Source organism: Galleria mellonella, unplaced genomic scaffold (genome assembly GCF_026898425.1).
Source record: "Galleria mellonella isolate WM207_F2 unplaced genomic scaffold, CSIRO_AGI_GalMel_v1 utg172, whole genome shotgun sequence".
Lineage (NCBI taxonomy): Eukaryota > Metazoa > Arthropoda > Insecta > Lepidoptera > Pyralidae > Galleria > Galleria mellonella.
This window is the reverse complement of record NW_026442015.1, coordinates 6,138,549-6,159,370: the sequence shown is the minus strand read 5'-3', so window position 1 is coordinate 6,159,370 and position 20,822 is coordinate 6,138,549. Positions and strand designations below refer to the sequence as shown.

Sequence of the window (20,822 nt, the reverse complement as noted above, 5' to 3'; positions counted from 1 at the left end):
AGTAGCCCGTATGTGGAACTTATTTATTATTTTTTGCAGTACAGGGTTAAATAATGGTGTCGATTCTGAAGTGCCATTTCTCTAAACTTATTTCTAAAATTAAATTTGATATCACAGCTAAATTTTAATTCTAAGGATAATTATTAAGGATAAGAATTCATAATGAACTAAATTTGTATTACATTTAAGAAAAAATTATTATAAGTTTAGTTTATGGTGGTCCATAAAACAATAATTTGTGAAATTATCAAATTAAAATATCAAGTTAAAATATAAGATTACTGGAATAGCGCCTCAGAATCAACTCCATTGTCTATAGTTTTGATAGCTTCCTTCCTTTCATTTATCTTTCCTTTCTTTCTTTCGCTTTTTAACGTCAAGTGAACAGAATTTTAATTTTTTTGTACATGTTTATTGTTACGATTTATTGTAACGACCACCTAGTACAACATGTAATTTAAAAACTTCTTATATATATTTTTTCCTCCTCATACTGTAATGCAAGTTTATAGTTAACTCAATTTGAATTGTAAATAATGTATGTTAGGTTATGTGCAGAACGTTACAGGATGGATTTTTTTTTATTAAAATAAGTTTATGCGATAAGAGAAGTCACATCATTATAATATAATGGATTTCGTGAAGAGAGAAGATCAACACGTCCTTGACGAAGAAAATTATAAAGCTTCAAAATATGCGGATATTGTGAGTTCTTTGTTATATTTTTTATTTATGTAAAGCAAAAGCACTTGCGCTTTCGTTCCGATTTGTTTTATCAACGTTTTTTCATTATATTTTTAAAATTTATAATTAAAAAATACCTTATTAATACTACATACGTAAAAAATATATCTATTTGGGGAGAAGTAATGAACATTATTCAAGTTTTTTTATGAATACTTATAAATAATATTGTAGTGGTTGCAGGCTGCATACAGGGCTATGTACCTACACAATTATTTCTGTATGTAATTATATTAGTATTAATTTACATTAAGTTTTTTATGCATCTTGGATTTGCAAACAGACATAGTATTTTAACCTAAGGGTTATTAATTATAATTGATTATTTTTAAGTAGATATTACAACTTAGTTTTTTACCAAATTTTTTAGTGTTTTTATTAAACTGTTAATTTCATAAAATGTCCATTGGATGGATGTGATTGATTGTGGATATTATATTTTCAATCAACTTCTAAAAAAAAAGAGGGGTTTTTTAATTTGGTTGTATTTGTTTATGTTTGTTACCACAGAACTTAGTCATTTATAAATTGATTTAAAAAATCTTTTAATTTGAAAAGATATACTTTTAGATTAGTTCTGTAGAAATTTTATTGAAACTGATTTAGTAGTTTTTTTTTTTAAATTGAAATAACTGATTTGCCATGATTTATATCTGTATTTTTTTTTATTAATACAAACAACATTTACAAAATAATTAACAACAATACACATTACAGTTTTAGAACAATAGGCCTAACAGTGCCAATAACAGTATTTTTAAAACATAGAGATAATTATTTATGAAGTCCCATGGAAACACGCATGAAATTTAGCAACAAAATAATCATTATTATGTAGTGACTTTAAAATGATGGAGGTTCTGAAATTATTTATTTATTTATTAATACTTTATTGCACACAATGTAATCTACATTAATACAAATTACTTATATTTTATGTTGCCACCAAATTTATCTTTGTAACTCTATGCTCAATATAATTTATTCCTACAGTCATATTTTATTAATATAATTTTAATTTTAACAATAAAAATAAAATTTTATTTAAGATAATTATTTAAAAGTCGAAGTCCCATTCGTGTTTCTACCGTGAAGCAGTTGTGTTTGCATGGCTGTGTTTCGGTTTGAAGGATGGGATATGGCGTGAATTTACTGGGTACAGAGGAATAACATCTGAGTCCTATTGGCATGTATCATGAAACAGTATGTGTGTGTACTTTATGTCCATGGTATTTTTATTGGTGAGACACTTTCCATCAGGTGGGCCCTCAGCTTGTTTGTCATTCTAAGTTGTATAAAAAAAAAAAGTTATTATTTATAACAAAATTGATAAGCTTGGAAAAAAAAAACAAGGCACACCAATTACTGGAATAACATTAAACATATCTCTTTATTAATTTTTGTGTACATTTGTTATTATTATTATTACAGGCAGTATCAGTATATATTTTTACTGAATTACACAATTACATATCTAACTCATTGTAAATATTTTTTTACTTTAACTTTCAGCTCCAGAAACCCTTTCAATTAGAGGCACCTGACCAGCACACACCAATATCCATGGAACAGCTTCATCAAGTCATGCAAACATCACTGAACACCTCCTTAGTTCACAATTTCCAACTACCCTTATCACCACGACAAATGTCCACACTGATGCTTAAAACTAACCATTTAGGCAGAAACTTAAATTTCAACGAAATACCAGGATATCTACAACGGAATTTTCCCGAGGTTGATCTGGTTCACAATTTAGCCAACGAGCTGCCACAGAACTTGAGACATGAAGATTTAATCATAAATAGAAATTTAGATATATCATTGGCAAGAAATTTGTCAAACGAATTGGAATTACAGAATGGTTTGGCGCAAACGTTGGTGCAAAATTTAAATGAACAAGACTTGAGGATTAGTGAGGTTTTGCAGCAGAATATGCGACATGAGATACCACATGACTTGAATCATGAATTAGATCTGTCCCACCATTTAAATCGGAATATTGATCCAGAAATATTAGTTCAGGAATCGAGAAGAACACCCATAGTGCAGTGTGCTCAAGATAGTCAGTTATTGGAGCAAAATTTCTCTCAAGCATTAGAACAGAATTTGGCGCAACGATTGGATCACAATTTAGTTCAAAGATTGGATCAAAATTTGGCTCAAAGGTTGGACCAAAATTTGGCCCAACGCCTAGAACAGAATTTGGCACAACGATTTGATCAAAATTTGGTTCAACGATTGGATCAAACACTAGTTCAGAGGTTGGACCAAGCTATAGCCCATAGAATAGGACAAAGACTGGTGGTCACTGGAAATGTTCATGAAGACCAAAATGTAGATGGTGACCATTTATTGCCAATGCCATTCCAAATAAAGTCAGAACAAGAGGATGACAGTTATTTTTATGATAATATGAGTCAGGGGTTGCCAAATGTAAATGGATTGAATGGTAAGTTATATTTTTAATTAGGTATTAAGTAATTAAATTAATCATTTTCACATTCAACTGAATGTTGCCAATTACCTCATCAAAAAAATACTATTAGTTGACAATTAATTGACCAGAGGGAGATTTTGTACAAAAGTCGATTGCTTGGGTACCTCTGTCCCATTCGTGTTTCAACCGTGAAGCAGTTGTGTTTGCATGGCTGTGTTTCGGTTTGAAGGGTGGGATATGGCGTGAATTTACTGGGTACAGAGGAATAACACCTGAATCCTCAGGAATGCAATGCATGAAGGGTATCATTGGCGACACAGTATACTCTGTTATGTCCATGGTACTGCTCATGTCTATAGGCGACGGTTACCACTTTCCATCAGGTGGGCCGTCAGCTTGTTTGCCATTCTAAGTTGTATAAAAAAAAAAAAAAATTTGGAATTTTTTTTAATGATATTAGTCCTGATGGGAGCACATCATTTATATATATATATATATATTATAAAATAACTATGAGTATGTAATCTTATATAGTAGAAGGAATACACAATTTTCTATATATTATATAATGTATCTATAGATCTTCACACCTGATCTCTTGCAGGGTGAACAGAGTAGAATAGTGCTAAAACCCTTTATACCATATATAAGACTGCCTCTATTTGAATCTTACCCTATTTGCCTTCATAACTGACTGCATACATACTGCAGCTAAAGGCCTGCAACTTCTGCCCTGGACAGTACATCTTAGTTTGGTTTCATTATGATAGGTCAAGGGATAGCGAGAGGTGGGCAGAAGCATCCCTCTTAAAACATCTCTAAAGCCTAACTGCGGTTGCCAATCCGCCTGGCAAGCGTGGCAAGTACTGACAAAACCCCCCAATGGGGAAGGCTGACATGATGATACAAAATTTCATAGCAATTTGTTAAGCTGAGATGTTAAAAGGTAACAAATAAATTAAGTCTCACATTTATAATATTAATAAGAATGATTCGTCATCCTTGACTTCATTATACTGTTATAAAACAAAATCATCAGCATCCTTTTAAATCAGTGTCCTGCAGGTGAGACTGTACATTTAATCATTAGAAAATACTAGTTTATATATCCATAACTAAATCGTGTTCACGGAATATGTTCATTAACAAAGCTAAAAAGTAGTCTATAACCTTCACACACATATCTATCTATCCTATTTAAGAGCTGCACTTTTGTCGGTGGAGCTCTTGCCACTCACTATGATTTTCAGCGAGTCTCTTCACCTCTTGATACGACACGACACCAACTCCTTCCTTGATCTGCCTTTTGTAACTATGCCTCGGTCTCCCTCTCCCCCTCCTTCCTTCTATCTTACCTTCTATTATAATGTTCATAAGTTCGTCGTGTCGTATCAAGTGTCCCAACATTTTTCCCCTTCTGTCCTCAATAGTTCTAATAATTTTTTCTTAACCCTAAACTAAGACTCATTACGAATTCGATCCCTCCAGCTAATTTTCTCCATCCTTCAATTTTCCACATATATACATATATATTAAATTTCATAGTAACAGATTAAGCTGTTAAAGCTTTATAATGTAACAAACAAACAAACTCACTTTTATATTAAGGATCACATAAGAATAAAAAATCGAAATACAACAAACGATTTTGAGTCCTAATACGCCGCGTGCAGCACTCAAATTTTTATGGGAATGTCGTAGATTTATTTAATTTTTTTTTTTAATTTTTGTCTAAAAAATATCAGTATTGGTAATTTGCTTAGAAATATTCAATTTCATTAATAGAAGACTCTATCAGCTTATATTTGTCACTGAACCAGCATACCATTTCTCATTATTACACCGACACTTTCAAAGCATTTTACACTCACGTTATTGCATATTTGCAAAAAAAAAAAAATCATATATAATTAAGTGGTATACCTTGACTTCACTATATTTGTGGTATGCACGTGAATTAGCATTCCTGTCATACACAATTGTCAACTATTCAAATAAAGTTACCTCTGACCTATTGAATTACAAAGCAATCGACCTTGCCCCCTAGTTTTGCTATTGAAAATGATGATATAATATTTTTAATACACAAAAAAGCTAGCTTGAATTTTAATTGCATTATAAAAAACAATGCTTGCATCCGTCTGTCCGTTTGATTTGATTTTATTACGGTTTTTACCATCGTTTAGTTAATTTATCGGGAAAATGTGAAGTAATCAATTTAAATTTGCACATTTATTGAGAATTATAATTCTTAATTTAAATAAATTTAAATAAAATGTGAATTTAATTAAATATAATTCAACTATTTTATCCGGTAAATAATGTTCTATCCTTTACCGCCGCCTGGCGCGTCCATTTGTTTCTTATCGTGGCAAAAACTTCTCTCTTAAGTCGGAACAAACAATACATATTTACAAAATGTCTAACTTTTGACATAATTAGTTTAAAAAAAAAATACACTGATTAGATGTCAAATATGAGGAAAGTTAATTTTTATAATATTTAAAATTAGAACAGTTTAGGCGCTACGGTAGAATGTATGTAATAAACATACTGCTAAAACATAACTCTTAGATTGTCTTTGCATTAGTCAAATAAAAAAAAAATACCTCCATCTTTTTTGAGTCTATTAAAAAGGTTACACCACACCTAGTTGTGATGCAATAGATGTTTGTATCATAGACAAGTGACTTTTTAACCTTTCCTTGTCAATATATAATAGATAAAGGTTAATAGAATCAGCTGTAAGTTCACGTGTTTACTTTCGTAGATTATATGTTGGGTACTAGAGAGCTGGCTTTGTATATTATCACGCTAGCTTCTTCACGTGATAGGCAGAAAATAGATCGCCGAGGTGTGATATAACTTAGAAACAAACAAACAAGCTGACGGCCCATCTGATGGAAAGTGGTAACCGTCGCCTATAGACATGAGCAGTGTCATGGACATAACAGAATATACTGTGTCGCCAATGATACCCTTCATGCATTGCTATTCCTGAGGACTCAGGTGTTATGCCTTTACCTTGTAATATCACTGCCATATCCCACCCTTAAAATCGAAACATAGCCATGCATACGACTGCTTCACGGCAGAAACACCTGAGTCCTCAGGAATGGCAACGCATAGGGGGTATCATACTTATATTTTTATGTATTTGTGTACACATACACAAATACATAAAAATATATAAATACTGTTCACATGTATATGTAAAACACTTATAAATTTATTTAGATGTCTGAAGAAATAAGTATGCTTACCAGACATATAAACATATTAAGAAGATGACAACTTGCTCAAATAAAAATCCTTAAGTTTCGTTTTAAAACTAGCCAGACATTTTATCTTTTGTTTCAGGCCAAGTGCATTCAGATACAGCTCAGGGGAGTCAAGCCATACACCAAGATAGTCAAATATATGCAGTATATAATAACCAAATACAAAATGTGCCCGCTTTGAACGCGACAGATTTATATTCTCGACCTCAAAATTACGCACAAAACTATATTACAAATGTGACTCGAGACAATCCTCAGAATCTAGTCGTCAATAGACAATTCGAAAACGGGAGCCCTTACGAGGAGGAGTTGAAAAAAACGCGCCAAAACGAAAATGGCGGGAAAAATGACAGTACGAAAATTGAAGAGCCAAAGGAAAATTTGAAACCAACAGACCAAAACAAAATATTTTACGCAGAATACAATCCGAACGCGCAATACACGGATAATAACGAAAAAAACGAGAACGATTCCAGTGTCCAAAATAAATTGTCTACGGAAGATTTGTCTATGGATATTATTAAAGGTGAGTACACATGTTACAAATGCAACGTTATATTCCCATCTAAAAGGCTTTTGAAGCAACATTCGAAAAACTGTTTGGAGGATAGCGAGCAGAGTGAGAAATTAGGTAAATTCGGTTGTTCCCAATGTTCTTATAGATGCCAATCTCCCGCCATATTGAAAATCCACGAACGCACACATACAGGCGAGAAGCCATTTTCGTGTACTTTCTGTCCTTACAAGTCGGGCCAAAAAAATAATGTAGCTAAACATATATTAGTACACATGAAGGAAAAACCTTTCAAGTGTCAATATTGTGAATATCGTTGCGCCCAAAAAAATAATCTAGTTGTACATGAAAGGACACATACCGGTTATAAACCGTTCGCGTGCCCTTACTGTGAGTATAGGACTGTGCAGAAGCCCAATTTAGTCAAACACATGTACCTCCACACGGACCAAAAGCCATTCAGTTGTGATTTATGTAGTTATCGTTGCGTACAAAAGACTAATTTAACAAAACACAAACAGAGACATTTGAATGAGAAGGACGGTGATAATGTTGATATAAAGAGTCAAGTAAAATCGTATCGTAGCAGACAGAAGTCTGTAAAATGTCCGCATTGTTCCTATAAGTGCGTTCAAAAAGCTAGTTTAGAGAAACATATAGCTTTTAAGCACCCTGATTGTCCACCGGACCCGGAGATTCCGGAGGAGGGCTTGAATTTAATGAAAAACGACAACGAGAACGAGGCCATACAAAATTTGAGCGTGAGAAAGGGCGATCAAGTTAATAATACTTGTTACACGCCTGCCTTCCTCGATGTCGTTAAAAAGAATGAGTTAGTCGGAAAGAATTTATAAGTGTCCTATTTTTTTGGTCTTAATTGTAAATAGTATTGTTATATTTTTGAATTTCGAATCAATTCCAATTAGTAGTTTGTACTAAATGATGAATGGTGATGAATTATTCGCATACACGTGTTGTAAAACCGATATGTTATTAAATAAATATGAATATTTTAAATGAATAATTATTAAAATAGTTTTCAAATCACAAGATCGATTGTCTATGGGTCTATTTATTATGAATGTTTAAAATCTGACAGATTTTCATATTGAATCGAGTTGTGAATTGGCACTAAAGTTTTAGACGAAACTACAACAGACAAGTGGCAATCGAATCGATCGGTGGAATCGTCATCGCAAGCGAGTCCTGCAAGAGCAAACAGGAATGATAAATCGTATGTTGCTGTCTCATTCTATCTTATGTTACTCTCGCTAGCGTTGTCTTCTTCTTTTCCACGCGAGCACTAATCGAAGCGATTCTCTCGATAGATTCGTCTGTAATTCGTCTAGGGTAAATGTCATTTGTAATGAGCCCTCTCATTTAGTGCTAGGGAAAGTATCCAAAATATGCTGGAACATAAATAAGCGCAATCTCTTTGCTTAACTGAACCGTGCTACTAGGGTAAGTCGGCAGGACGGTAAGGGTAAGTCCGGAACGAATGATTTGTCTTCGAATATCATCCAAAGGTTGCCTGGATAAGATCGCTTTTAGCGATGAGGACGCCCATTGTTTTCTCCCTATGATCATTTCTTGTAATTGTTTGTATCTATAATAAGTTTAGTATTGTAATCTTTTGGAGGGAACAATAAAGAGTATCTATCTACCCATTTTTTTTTAATGGATGATAATGAAATGGTAGCCCCGCCTGCGCTATCGCTATACGCTGACGGGGCACCAGTGAGAAATGATATTTGAGGATGAAGTCAGGCCAATTAGCCCACCGTGAGGGATTCAAGAAGAATTATACACAATGGTTTCCATTGGCAACCACGTGGACGTCGACCTGGGGCTGTTTAACTCCATTACTAACAATCGCTCCCCCCCCCCCCCCCCCCCCCCCCCCCCCCCCCCCCGGTTTTATCCATTGTCCACTATTGAGCATATGTCTTTTCCTTTTCAACTTCAACAATTTTTTTTTTATTTTTTCGAATTTAGAAACAAAATTTTCGTTCTATAGCACTACCCGACGCCGACTTACTCTTGTCGCATTTTAAAGCCTTAAGGTCGAATTAGGCCTCGTTAAGTTCTCAGTGATTACCACAACGACATATTTTAATGAAATAATTATCAAATTACGATTGCTGTATCATTATTATTAGGTCTTAGGAATGTTAACGCATGAAGAGTACTTTGGGCGTCATAGATAATTCTGTTTTTTTTTTTAAGATAGCCATACGGCTTTGGATGTTTCCTTTTAGCCCATCTTTAATATCTTTTTTTTTTATACAACTTAGAATGACAAACAAGCTGACGGCCCACCTGATGGAAAGTGGTAACCGTTGCCTATAGACGTGAGCAGTAGCATGGACATAACAGAGTATACTGTTTCGCCCATGATACCCCCCGTGCGTTGCCATTCCTGAGGACTCGGACATCTATTACTCTTATTGTATTGAATGTTTTTCTTGAAAAATTTATATAATTGAATCTATTTTGATATAATTACAGTGTTCCAATAGTGCGCAAGGGAAATTCTGTGTGTTCTGAACGGTAGATGGCGGGAAGTGTAGTATTTCTGTATGTGATCTCCATAGTGTTCTTCATGTCAATAGGCTATGGTTTCCATCAGGTGGTCAGCCAGTTTGAATGCCATTCTAAATAAAATAAAAGAAATAAAGCCCACTAAAGATCTATTTGGCGTTTGTTTCGTTAAATTGTGTCGTTGTGTACACACTTTTAGAATACATATTAAACTTGTCAATTTGAAAATATAGGCAAAGTTAATTATGTATACAGCCCAAAGTTTTAACATTTTTTTTTCATTTTAATATGAAGTCAAATCGAACAAAATGGTAATTTAATGTATTTTTTTTTTTAGATTTAATCTTATTTTTTAAGTTGACATGGTTGTTTTAATGTCGATATTTAATATTGAAATGATGAAGTGTTGTGATGCGCACAGTGGCGCCCTCGTGTTTTGTGTAATTATGCCAACTTTAATCTATTTACTGTAAATAAACGAAAAGCAAAGGGAAACATTACATTTCTGTGTTGCCAAAGGTTGTCTGAGAGAAAATATATAGCATTAAGCCCGTCTTTTGTATAATAATATTAAAAGGAGAATAAATAAAAATAAAATGTCCACTTCAATTATGACAATTTTTTAATGGAAACACGTATGAAGGTATAAATTCTATTGTTTACAAAATAAGTACAACTTAATTATTTTAGAAATTTTCTATGTCTGTCTGTATGTTTATTCCAGCATTACGCAAAAATATATATATATATATATATATATATATATATATATATATATATATATATATATATATATATAGTATATATATATATATATATATATATATATATATATATATATACATATATATAACATTCATAAGAACTTGTTTCCATTGTCTATGGTAACCAATTAATATTAAAGCTGTATGCTTGGTCATATTTTTGTCCTTATTTAATTTAAATTAATCAGAGGAATGATTTTTTTAACCAAATTTAAGAATTGTTTTTAAAATCAAGCTGTATAGCTTAGTTTCTTTGCTTTTCCCATAAATCGTGTGTTAGTAGGATAGTGGATAAATCGATATTACTACTTAAAAATTATTTCACTTTCAAAAATCAAGGCAAAAATTATACAAAACACACGTGGGGCGCGCTGCTATATGATTTTTGTAATGTTTTACTTAAATTATTAACATCTAGGTAGAGGGTCCCACTGTAAATGATAAATATTTTTTCTATGTGAATATATATGTATGTATACAATTTTTTTTGTGCGTAAACAGTGATACCAGATGTCATTATTTGTAATTAAAAGAATGTGGATTATGCAATTGGAAAATAGTGATTAATATAATTGTTACCGCTTTGAGCTTGTATCTCACACATCCAGTGTATACCTACGATTGGAATTAGGAAAAAAAAAATTGTGAATAATTAATTTAAAAAAAAAAATTTTGATATAATGTCTATTGTCTATAATATATAAATATATAATAATAATTTGTTATAAATATATTTGTATCTGTTTATCAACAATTTTCAATTTTTCACCACATAATTACATTTTGACTGGAAGAGAATGCTATAATATAGCATTAATTTTTATAATGTGGTGTATATATAGAATAAATAAAGGTATAAGTTATCTAAAAATAAATAAATAAATAAATAAAAAATAAATAAAATAATAAATGTGAGAAAAGTTTATAAATTCTATGAAAAATCCATATAATTTGGGAAAATTTTGTATGTAATTACTAGCAACACTGACCTTTTCATTGACATGACCCTCCATCTAGATGTAGGTGTTTTAAGTTTTTGTAATTAAGTAATTATTTTTAACTTATGCCTGTAGGCTGTGAATGGATTTATACATGAAAATAATAAAATAATCGTTACCAGAGATTTCGATGTACGTACCTAATATTAAGAAATGACGATTTGCATCACGCTTTATATAAAAATATCGATTGAATACGACTTTTTATTTGTTCGTAAAGTTTTTAGCGTATGTATGATATTTTTTTTTCTTTTTGTATTGTTCTTTTTATAATTAAATGCCGCTTACCAAAGTGTTTGCTTTGTTTTATTACACTATGTCTTGTCTATGGTATTTAAGCTCTTTGTTTTATATAAACGTTTATAATCTAACTGTATAGGGGGGGGGGATTGTTTGTGGGAAGAGTTTGTTGCAACGATCTCCACGTGCCCAAGGAAACCATCGTGCTGAATTCTAGTTTTTTTCTTATACAACTTAGAATGGCAAACAAGCTGACAGACCCACCTGATGGAAAGTGATAACCGTCGCCTGTAAACATGAGCAGTACCATGGATATAACAGAGTATACTGTTATACGCCCTTGATACCTCCATGCGTTGCCATTCCTGAGGACTCAGATGTTATTCCTTTGTACCCTGTAAATTCACGCCATATCCCACCCTTCAAATTGAAACATAGTCATGCAAATAATTGCATCACAATAGAAACACGAATGGGACAGAGGTAGCCAAGCAATCGACTTTTGTACAAAGTCTCCCTCTGGTAGGTGTATTCATTACGATGAGCTAATTAACTTAGCATTTTCATTTTCATCTATCATCCCTCACTGGTGCTCCGCCAGCGTATATCGATAGCGCAGGCGGGGTTGCCATTCCATAATCATCTATTAAAAAAAATCTAAATTTATGTTGATATTATTACTTACTAGCTTTTGCCCGCAACATCGTATGTGTGGATTTTTAAATAAAGTAGCCACTTTAAGATAGCGTATGAAGAAATGTGAACAGACGTATACCAGATTTTAAGTTACACCGTCATGAGCACGACTTTCAAAACTCAGTATTCAGTTTGGTGCAGTAATTTTTTATGTGATACCGAAACAAACATTGACAGACAGAAGAAATTTCAAAAAAAATATTGTGTGGCTTCTATACCATATATATTGATATCCCCTAAACACAGACATAGTCTAGTTATCTAATTTATGAATGGATAAAATCGTTTTAATATTTATTAAAAATTATAATTATTAACTGCATAAAATTGTATCTGACTTATTTATTAATAAGAATTTATAATACAAAAATGCAAACTGCCATCTGTTGTTGAATAGCAAGACTATTATAATCTTTGTTAGAAGACTGCTTTTACCAATATAGAGTTTTAGGAATCTGTACTAGAGTAATATTTTCTGTATGCAAAATGCATATGGTTTTACTATTGAACAATAGATGGCAGAATGAGTATTTCAACGAGATGGTAATACGTCTAAAGAGAGCTTTGACAATATACTAAGCTAAAAGTTTTATATCCAGCCACATATTAATTGTAGGGAGATACTAGCTTTTCTTATTGAAATTGTGAATTATTTATAGTAATAAAAATATTTATTCTCTTAATTATGTTCATTCAGATAATTATCTGTCTGTAGTTTGTTTAATTTGTTCAACTTTGGTACTTTACCAGCATTTCAGGGATTAGCTGTAATAAATAAATTAGTCCCCACTGCTAGGAAGGTCAGTCAAATGTGCTAGCAAAGTCACGTAGTTTGTTGTTGGTCCTTCCTTAATTTCTAGTGAATTCATCACGATGAGCAACTGACCTTCCTTCATATTGACTGTAACAGCGATTCCTAAAGTGGGTTCCGTAAAAAAGTCACCAGGGTTCCGCGAAATTATTTATACATTAACACAATTTCATTCTTCACAATAAAAGTTAAAGGAAACTGTAAAGAGCTATACTTTTAAAATATTTCTTCTAATAAAAGCTTTTGTTCTTATTTAAATTACAGTGTTTTTGATTTGTAATTTATTTATCTATAATAAATAAATATATTATAATTTATTTATTTATTATTTGTTATGTATTTATCAAACACAAGGCACGCTGTGGTTGCCTATAAATGTAAGAACAGTTAGATCTAATCCACCAGTGTATTGTATTGAAATGTTTAGCTGTATCTTATGTTGGTAATCCTATAAATAAATAAATAAGTAATAATTTGATGTGGGGTTCCATAAAATAAAAGGTATTTGTTGGTCGTTCCGATATCTTAAAAGTTTGACAACCCCTGTACTATCATCAGTCGCTAGTGTAACAGTAATTCCGACTGCGTTATCAATACTGACGGGTTTTTTTTAATAAATGATAATGGAATGGCAACCCCGCCTGCACTAACGGTATACGCCGGCGGAGCACCATTGAGCGATGGTAGGTGAAAATGAAAAGCTAGGTCAATTAGCCCATCGTAATGAATACACCTACCAGAGGGAGACTTTGTACAAAAGTCGATTGCTTGGCTACCTCTGTCCCATTCGTGTTTCAACCGTGAAGCAGCTGTGTTTGCATGGCTGTGTTTCGGTTTGAAGGGTGGGATATGCCGTGAATTTACAGGGTACAGAGGTATAACATCCGAGTTCTCAGGAATGGCGACGCATGGGGGATACGGGGATTTTCATCCCATCAGAATAGGAAAACCCAAAAAAATCGGTATTAAAACCAGTCTATGATTTTAATCCCGATCTCAAGCAATCAAGATCACAGACGGTATTGAGCCTTTAAGTCTAAGACGAGACTACCTCCTTTTGTGTGTTCTACCGCTTGTATAACGGATTGTGTTATGAGGAATTGTTTTGAAATGATGCCCACAGCCGCCTTTTATCATCGCACCGCTCGCCATCGACAGGGAATTCATTCTCACACGCTTGAGCCTAAATGATCATGTACAGTGCGGTTTCAAAGGTTTTCTGTCGAGGTTTTCCCTAGAGACTACAGTATGGGGTTCTACAAAAAGGGTATATTAAGGTTTCTTCAGGTTCGGCAACGCGCACGTGACACCACTAGTGTTCCAGGCGTAGGCTAGGCTCGTAGGCTACAGTGACCGTTCTCCGTTAGACGGGCTGTATGCTTGTTTGCCAACTTTGTAGCATATTTTTTTTTAATTGAATCATAAATTCAATTTCAGGAACAAGAGATGTCATTATCGGTGTTTTGTTTGTAAAACCTTGTTGTAGGAGAAAAAAATTTGGACAGTGAATAATTTCATTTCTCTCGTCGAATATTTATGACGATTATAGAGTTATTTAAGTCCTTACCTAATTATTTTAAGTCCGTCTACTCTTACAAGCAGAAAGTGGCAGCTACTTGGAACGAGGAAGTGGCGTAGAGCAATAAAGTATTAAATAATACTTTGTGACATTAATGGTAAGGTACCATAGTTTTTAATGGGTGATAATGGAACGGTAACCCCACCCGCGCTATCTGTATACACCGGCGGGGCACCAGTGAAGGATGATAGGTGAGAATGAAGCAGGTCAGTTAGCCCATCGTGACGAATTCAACAAGAATTGTTCACAACGGTTTCCAGGGGGAACCATGTGGAGGTTGACCTAATAGGGCATATTGCTAGCAATGGGGCTGTGAAACTCCATTGCTAACAATCCCTTTCCCCCCAATATTAGGTACCCTAATTGAAGACTAAGTGTTTTGCATTTTAATCTATAATTTCGTTGTCATATATCATATATTTTGAGACGAAATATACTGAACGCATAATTTCTTTGCGGCAGAAATATGTAAATGCCCTCCCCCTATGTGTTTTTATATAGGTTCTATTATAGTTTATATTTTTTTTCTTTATTTACTGAAATTATCCATTATCCAAACCGCGATCGATGATCTGAGCTACAAATTCAAATTCGGTACGTTCGAATTTCGAAAACAGAAACAATTACGGTTGCGCCGCGTGATTGACGCGGCCCGGGGCGCGGTCAGGCACACGCGGACTTCCTTTAATTTAGGGGAGTTGATTCGTTTAACTGGCAACACCGTTTGATTGGCAGCATAGATTTATTTTTGAAATGTTGTTTTTGAAAGTTTATTGATTTTTTACAATATTATTTTTTTATTAAATATAACTAACATTTTAGTCGTTACAAGAAAGCATGAGAAGTACCATGGGTATCATATTACAATATTCATCCTTAAAGTTGACTGGTAGAGAATGCTACTAACATTAAGTCCGGGGGGAAGGGATTGTTAGTAATGGGGAATTTAGTCCCCATTGCTATCAATATCGATCGGCCTCCACGCGGTTCCCCCTGGAAACTATCGTGACCAATTTATCATTGAATTCGTCACAATGGGCTAACTGACCTGCCTTTTCATCCTCACCTATCACCGCTCACTGGTACCCCGCTAGTGTATACCGATAGCGCAGGCGGGGTAACCATGCCATTTTCACGCATAAAAAAAACATTAAGTCCGCCATTTTGTACCATATTTTCTTTTGCTGAATATTTATTTATTTAAATAAATGAATATTGTTTTTATTAAAGACATCTAGTAATTTTTATTTTTACTACATACTTATTAAAGAAGCGGTTGCAATGTAAATATAAATTGAAAAATAAAGATACCACAATATTGTCACGTTTATATTTAACAGAAAGTTTTTTTTTTATACAACTTAGAGTGGCAAACAATCTGACGGCCCACCTGATGGAAAGGGGCAACCATCGCCTATAGACATGAGCAGTACCATGGACATAACAGAGTATACTGTTTCGCCTATGATACCCCCCATGCGTTGCCATTCCTGTACTCAGGTGTTATTCCTCTGTACCCTCTGTCTGTGTTGACTTTATTCATTTATTTAATGCTTTATTAGATTTTTATGTAGATTTGATCTGCAATAGACATGAATAAAGATATTTTAAATTTGAATTATAATTGAGTTTTATAAAAAATATAGAATATATACGAACGGGACTAAATATTTTTTAATACAGAAATAAAGTATCAAAATAGACGTAGATTGAAAACGTGTAACAAACACACGAATTTTTGGATTCGCTTAAATATATTACGCAGGTAAGAACATTAGTTAAGTCGACTGACCGTTTTTTGGGGCATCTTTTGACACTCAACTTTCAAATCCAAATATAAGTATGTTATATAAGAATGTAAATATAAAAAATACGATTAATAATATAATAATCTTCCTATGAATCGCGTTTGTAAAGTTACCATGTTTCCAATTTTAAACTTTATTCCTATTTTATAAAAAGCGATTCCTAAGCCTGTCAGACGTCAAAAAATTTTAAACTGGCCGTAACTTGGGTGTGCTGCGGGCGTACGTCAATCCGCTTTTGTTTTTAATTTTCATCTATGTTCGGTACGGAATTGAATATTCCTGTTTTGAAAATAGAATTACTTTTGTTATTTTTTAATTAATTTTAAAATTTGTGTACGTATGATCACATTTTAAGCTAATTTTAACCATAAACGTAGAATAAAAAAAAGTAGGTACTACTTTTTTTTTTAATGTATGATTTTGGAATGGTAACCCCACTCGCGCTATTGGTATACACCGGCGAGGCACCAGTGAAAGATGATAGGTGAGGATGAAGTAGGTCAGTTAGCCCATACATACATATCTGTCACGCCTGTCTCCCATTAGGGTAGGCAGAAACAATGGAACGCCAAATGCTTCGATTCAAACAAACCTCTTTCGCTTCTTCCACATTCATCAATCTTGTCATACACGCTCGTCGGTTACGGGTACTTTTAATTTGGCCCTTCTTCAGCACGTCGCCTATTTGGTCGACATACGTCCGTCTAGGGCGGCCCCTACCGACATCTCCATTCATTCTTGCTCGATAAATCTCTTTCGTAATTCTTCTTTCATCCATCCTCTCCAAATGACCAAACCAACGCAACATTCCTTTTTCGATTTTGGTCACTACATCGACTTTCAGTCCACACTTCTCTCTAATCACACTGTTTCTTACTCTATCTTTTAAAGTAATACCACACATACTTCTCAAAGCTCTCATCTGTACAGCATTTATCTTACTTTCATGCTTCTTCTGCCATACCCACGATTCGCTTCCATACATGAGTGTTGGTGTCAGTACTCCTTGAATTATAGCAAGGCGAGCTTTGCTCGATACATTTTTACTTGACATAATCGAGAGCAGTGCACCGTTAACACTGTTTCCCGCTTTAACTCTCCTCTCAATATCTCTTTCACACTTCCCATCCCTCGTAAACAAAGAACCTAAATATAGAAACTCACTCACTTGCTCCACTTTTTCATCTCCTATCATAATCTGGCATGCCGTTAAACTTTCATTCCTCTCAAAAACCATTACCTTCGTCTTCTTCGCATTTATTTTCATACCTTTTCTTGCATACGCTTCATTCATTATAGTCACCATTTGTTGTAATTCATACTCCGACGATGCAAAAAGTACTTGGTCGTCGGCGTATAAAAGAGTCTTAAACAGAGACTCATTCATCCTGAATCCACAATTAGATCCTTTCAAATCGGTCAAGCAACTGTCCATAAATAGGTTGAACAGCCAAGGAGACGCTACACAGCCCTGTCTAACACCGCGTTCAATGCCAAACCAGTCTGTATAGACTCCATTTATTCTGACACAGGCATTTGAATCCTTATATAAAGATTTGAATGCCCGTATCAAATGGCTGCTCACCCCATACATTGCCAGTGTTGACCACAGTTCATTCCTCTCCACTCTATCATAAGCCTTTTCAAGGTCAATGAAGGCGCAGAAAACCTTCTGATGTTGAGCTAAGGGTTTCTCTGTTATGCACCTTAAGGAAAAGACTTGATCCGTACATCCCATACCCTTTCGAAACCCTGCTTGCACATCCCAAATTTTACTTTCCGTCTCATTCATCACTCTTTTAATCAAAATCCTAGCATACAATTTGCCTACAACACTAAGAAGGCTTATTCCGCGGAAATTTTTGCACTCCTGCTGTGACCCGCTGCCTTTATATAGTGGCACAATAACAGCTTTGCTCCAGTCACCTGGAACACAACCGGACCGCCAACATTTATTGAACAGCAGACACAGCAGGTTTACAATGATTTCTCCACCTTCTTTAAGCATTTCGGCAGATATTCTATCGAATCCCGCTGCTTTACCAAATTTCATAATCTTCATTGCATTCATTACTTCATCCATACTTATATCACTTTCACTGTCAACTTCTTCGTCCATTATTTCATTTTCAACATTCTTTCTTTCACTTCCACGTTCAAATAAACTTTCAAAATATCTCTTCCAATGATCTAAGACTTCCTTTTGTTCCGTGATAACATTACCATCCATATCCCTTATCACGCCCATTTTCGGATCTCTCTTTTTACCTCTAGCTGTTCGAACTAAATGCCAGAAAAGCTTTTGATTAGCTTTTCTAGAGAATTTCCTTTCATACTCATCCTTACATTCCTCTTTCTTTTTGCTTACTAATTCTTTAACTTTCTTTTTCATTACATCATACTTCTCTTTTGCAATTTTTTCAATGTCATTACATTACCTTGCATTCTCTTATTAGCTCTGGTAGCTAACAAATCCATCCATGCCTTTTTCTTTAGAGCCACCATTTCTTTCACTTCGCCATCCCACCATACATTCATTCTCATCTTAACATCCTTCCTCTTTTTTACACCACAAACTTGAGTAGCTATATCAAAGATTCCGCATTTAAATTCCTTCCAAAATTCTTCTATCTCATAGTTATCTTTCTTCAGTAGCTCTCTAAATCTTTCATTCAATCTTTCTTGATACTGATTTCGAACCTGTTCTTCTGTCAGTCTCTCTACTCTTACTCTTTCTATTTCTGACATACGAACACGTGGACGATGTCGCCATTTATTGAATAAGCCACCTATTCTCGATATCACCAAAAAGTGATCAGTTCCGACATTCGTACCACGATAGACTCTTGTATCCTTCACTTTCGCTCTCAATCGTTCATCCACAATTACAAAATCAATCATACTTCTCTCGGTTTGCCTTTGCCATGTATACATATGAATCAGTTTGTGACTAAACAAAGTATTAGTCACCACCAGATTTCTCTCCAGGCATACTTCTAATAAACTTTCACCATTTTCATTCACTCTTTTATCTCCAAACATTCCTAAGTTCCTTTCATATCCATCGCGACGGATTCCCACCCAGCCATTAAAATCACCTATCAAAATAATTCTTTCATTCTCCTTACATTTAGTCATAATCTCCCTTACACTATCCCAGAAATCCTCCCTGACCTTTGGTGGCTTGGACATATCCGGGGCATAAGCGCAAAGGAGAAAAATACGGGTCAAACCAACTTTCAGTCGTATCCAGAGGAGTCTAGGACTTACAAATTCAAATTCTTTAACAGATGCATTCATTCTCTCTGACAAAATAACTCCCACTCCTTGGCTGCTTCTTTCAGAGTCATTAACTCCGGACCAGTACCCAGTATATCGGTCATAAGTAGTAATAGAGCAGCCTTTCTTTTTTGTTTCACTTACTCCTAATACATCAATTCTTCTTTCACTCATCATCTCACATACTTCGTCTATTTTACTATCCATACCTCCACAAACATTCATCGTTGCAATTTGGCATTCCTTTGCCCTCTTTTTGCCAGTCAGTTAGCCCATCGTGACGAATTCAACAAGAATTGTTCACAATAGTTTCCAGGAGGAACCACGTGGTTGTCGACCTAATAAGGCATATTGCTAGCAATGGGGCTGTCAAACTCCATTGCTAACAGTCCCTTTCCCCCCTAAATTACCTACTTAAAGTTTCAACTAATTTGATGACGCAGTATTGCTTTTAATTGTTACACTTTTACACCTTTAGGTACTAATACTTTTGCATAGTAAAAAATATAATCTCTTTAATGAATTGGCATCTTTTTTTTTGGTATTTGTATATTTTATATTAATTTGTTTTCTTTATTAAGCATAAATATATATATATATATATATATATATATATATATATATATATATATATATATATATATATATATATATATATATATATATATATATATATATATATATATATATATATATATATATATATATATAATTTTGTTTTGAAAATTGATATATAGGTACTTATAAATATTTTTATTTAGTATTTTTAAACTATTCTAAACTTCTTTAATTAAGCTTGTTTTAAAAAGATTGCTTTCAGCAATAAGACCGCCTTACTGTACTTATACAATTGTATTGTTAAATTTATTAGTTGTGTCGCTTTATTCTCTACGTTGTCTATACAACATAGAGAATAAAGCAACAAAAAAACCTATGTGAAGCAAATAAAAGGTATTCATTCATTCATTAATATATGATTATTTATGTATTGTAACTATTTGTGTCAGTACAGTGACGTATATCTATTAAAATCGATTTAATTTGCATGATTGTTTAGATTCGTTTACGATTTAACATATTAAATACACAACTACTTTGTAAGCAATTAAAAAAAAAACACGACGTTT

The 20,822-nt window shown here is 33.7% G+C and overlaps 2 protein-coding genes across 2 annotated transcripts; one reads left to right on the top strand and one right to left on the bottom strand.

Annotated features, from left to right (window-relative positions):
• The first annotated feature begins 362 nt into the window (after nt 1–362).
• Nucleotides 363–10,257, top strand: LOC113513135 (zinc finger protein 334-like). Its single transcript, XM_052893125.1, has 3 exons — nt 363–705; nt 2,257–3,196; nt 6,545–10,257. Exons 1-3 carry the CDS (start codon nt 631–633, stop codon nt 7,831–7,833), a joined length of 2,304 nt encoding a protein of 767 aa, XP_052749085.1. The 5' UTR covers nt 363–630; the 3' UTR covers nt 7,834–10,257.
• Nucleotides 10,258–16,174: 5,917 nt separating this feature from the next.
• On the bottom strand, nt 16,175–19,920 carry LOC128200278 (craniofacial development protein 2-like). Its single transcript, XM_052893198.1, has 2 exons — nt 18,994–19,920; nt 16,175–16,189 (listed from the first exon to the last, which is right to left on the bottom strand). Exons 1-2 carry the CDS (start codon nt 19,918–19,920, stop codon nt 16,175–16,177), a joined length of 942 nt encoding a protein of 313 aa, XP_052749158.1.
• Nucleotides 19,921–20,822: the final 902 nt, after the last annotated feature.

Bases quoted from the DNA above. Each gene is read 5' to 3' on its own strand.
- LOC113513135 (XM_052893125.1), top strand. From the start codon at position 631: ATGGATTTCGTGAAGAGAGAAGATCAACACGTCCTTGACGAAGAAAAT. The intron at 706-2,256 runs GTGAGTTCTTTG...TTTAACTTTCAG, and splicing joins CTTCAAAATATGCGGATATT to CTCCAGAAACCCTTTCAATT. The intron at 3,197-6,544 runs GTAAGTTATATT...CTTTTGTTTCAG, and splicing joins AAATGTAAATGGATTGAATG to GCCAAGTGCATTCAGATACA.
- LOC128200278 (XM_052893198.1), bottom strand. From the start codon at position 19,920: ATGAATGTTTGTGGAGGTATGGATAGTAAAATAGACGAAGTATGTGAG.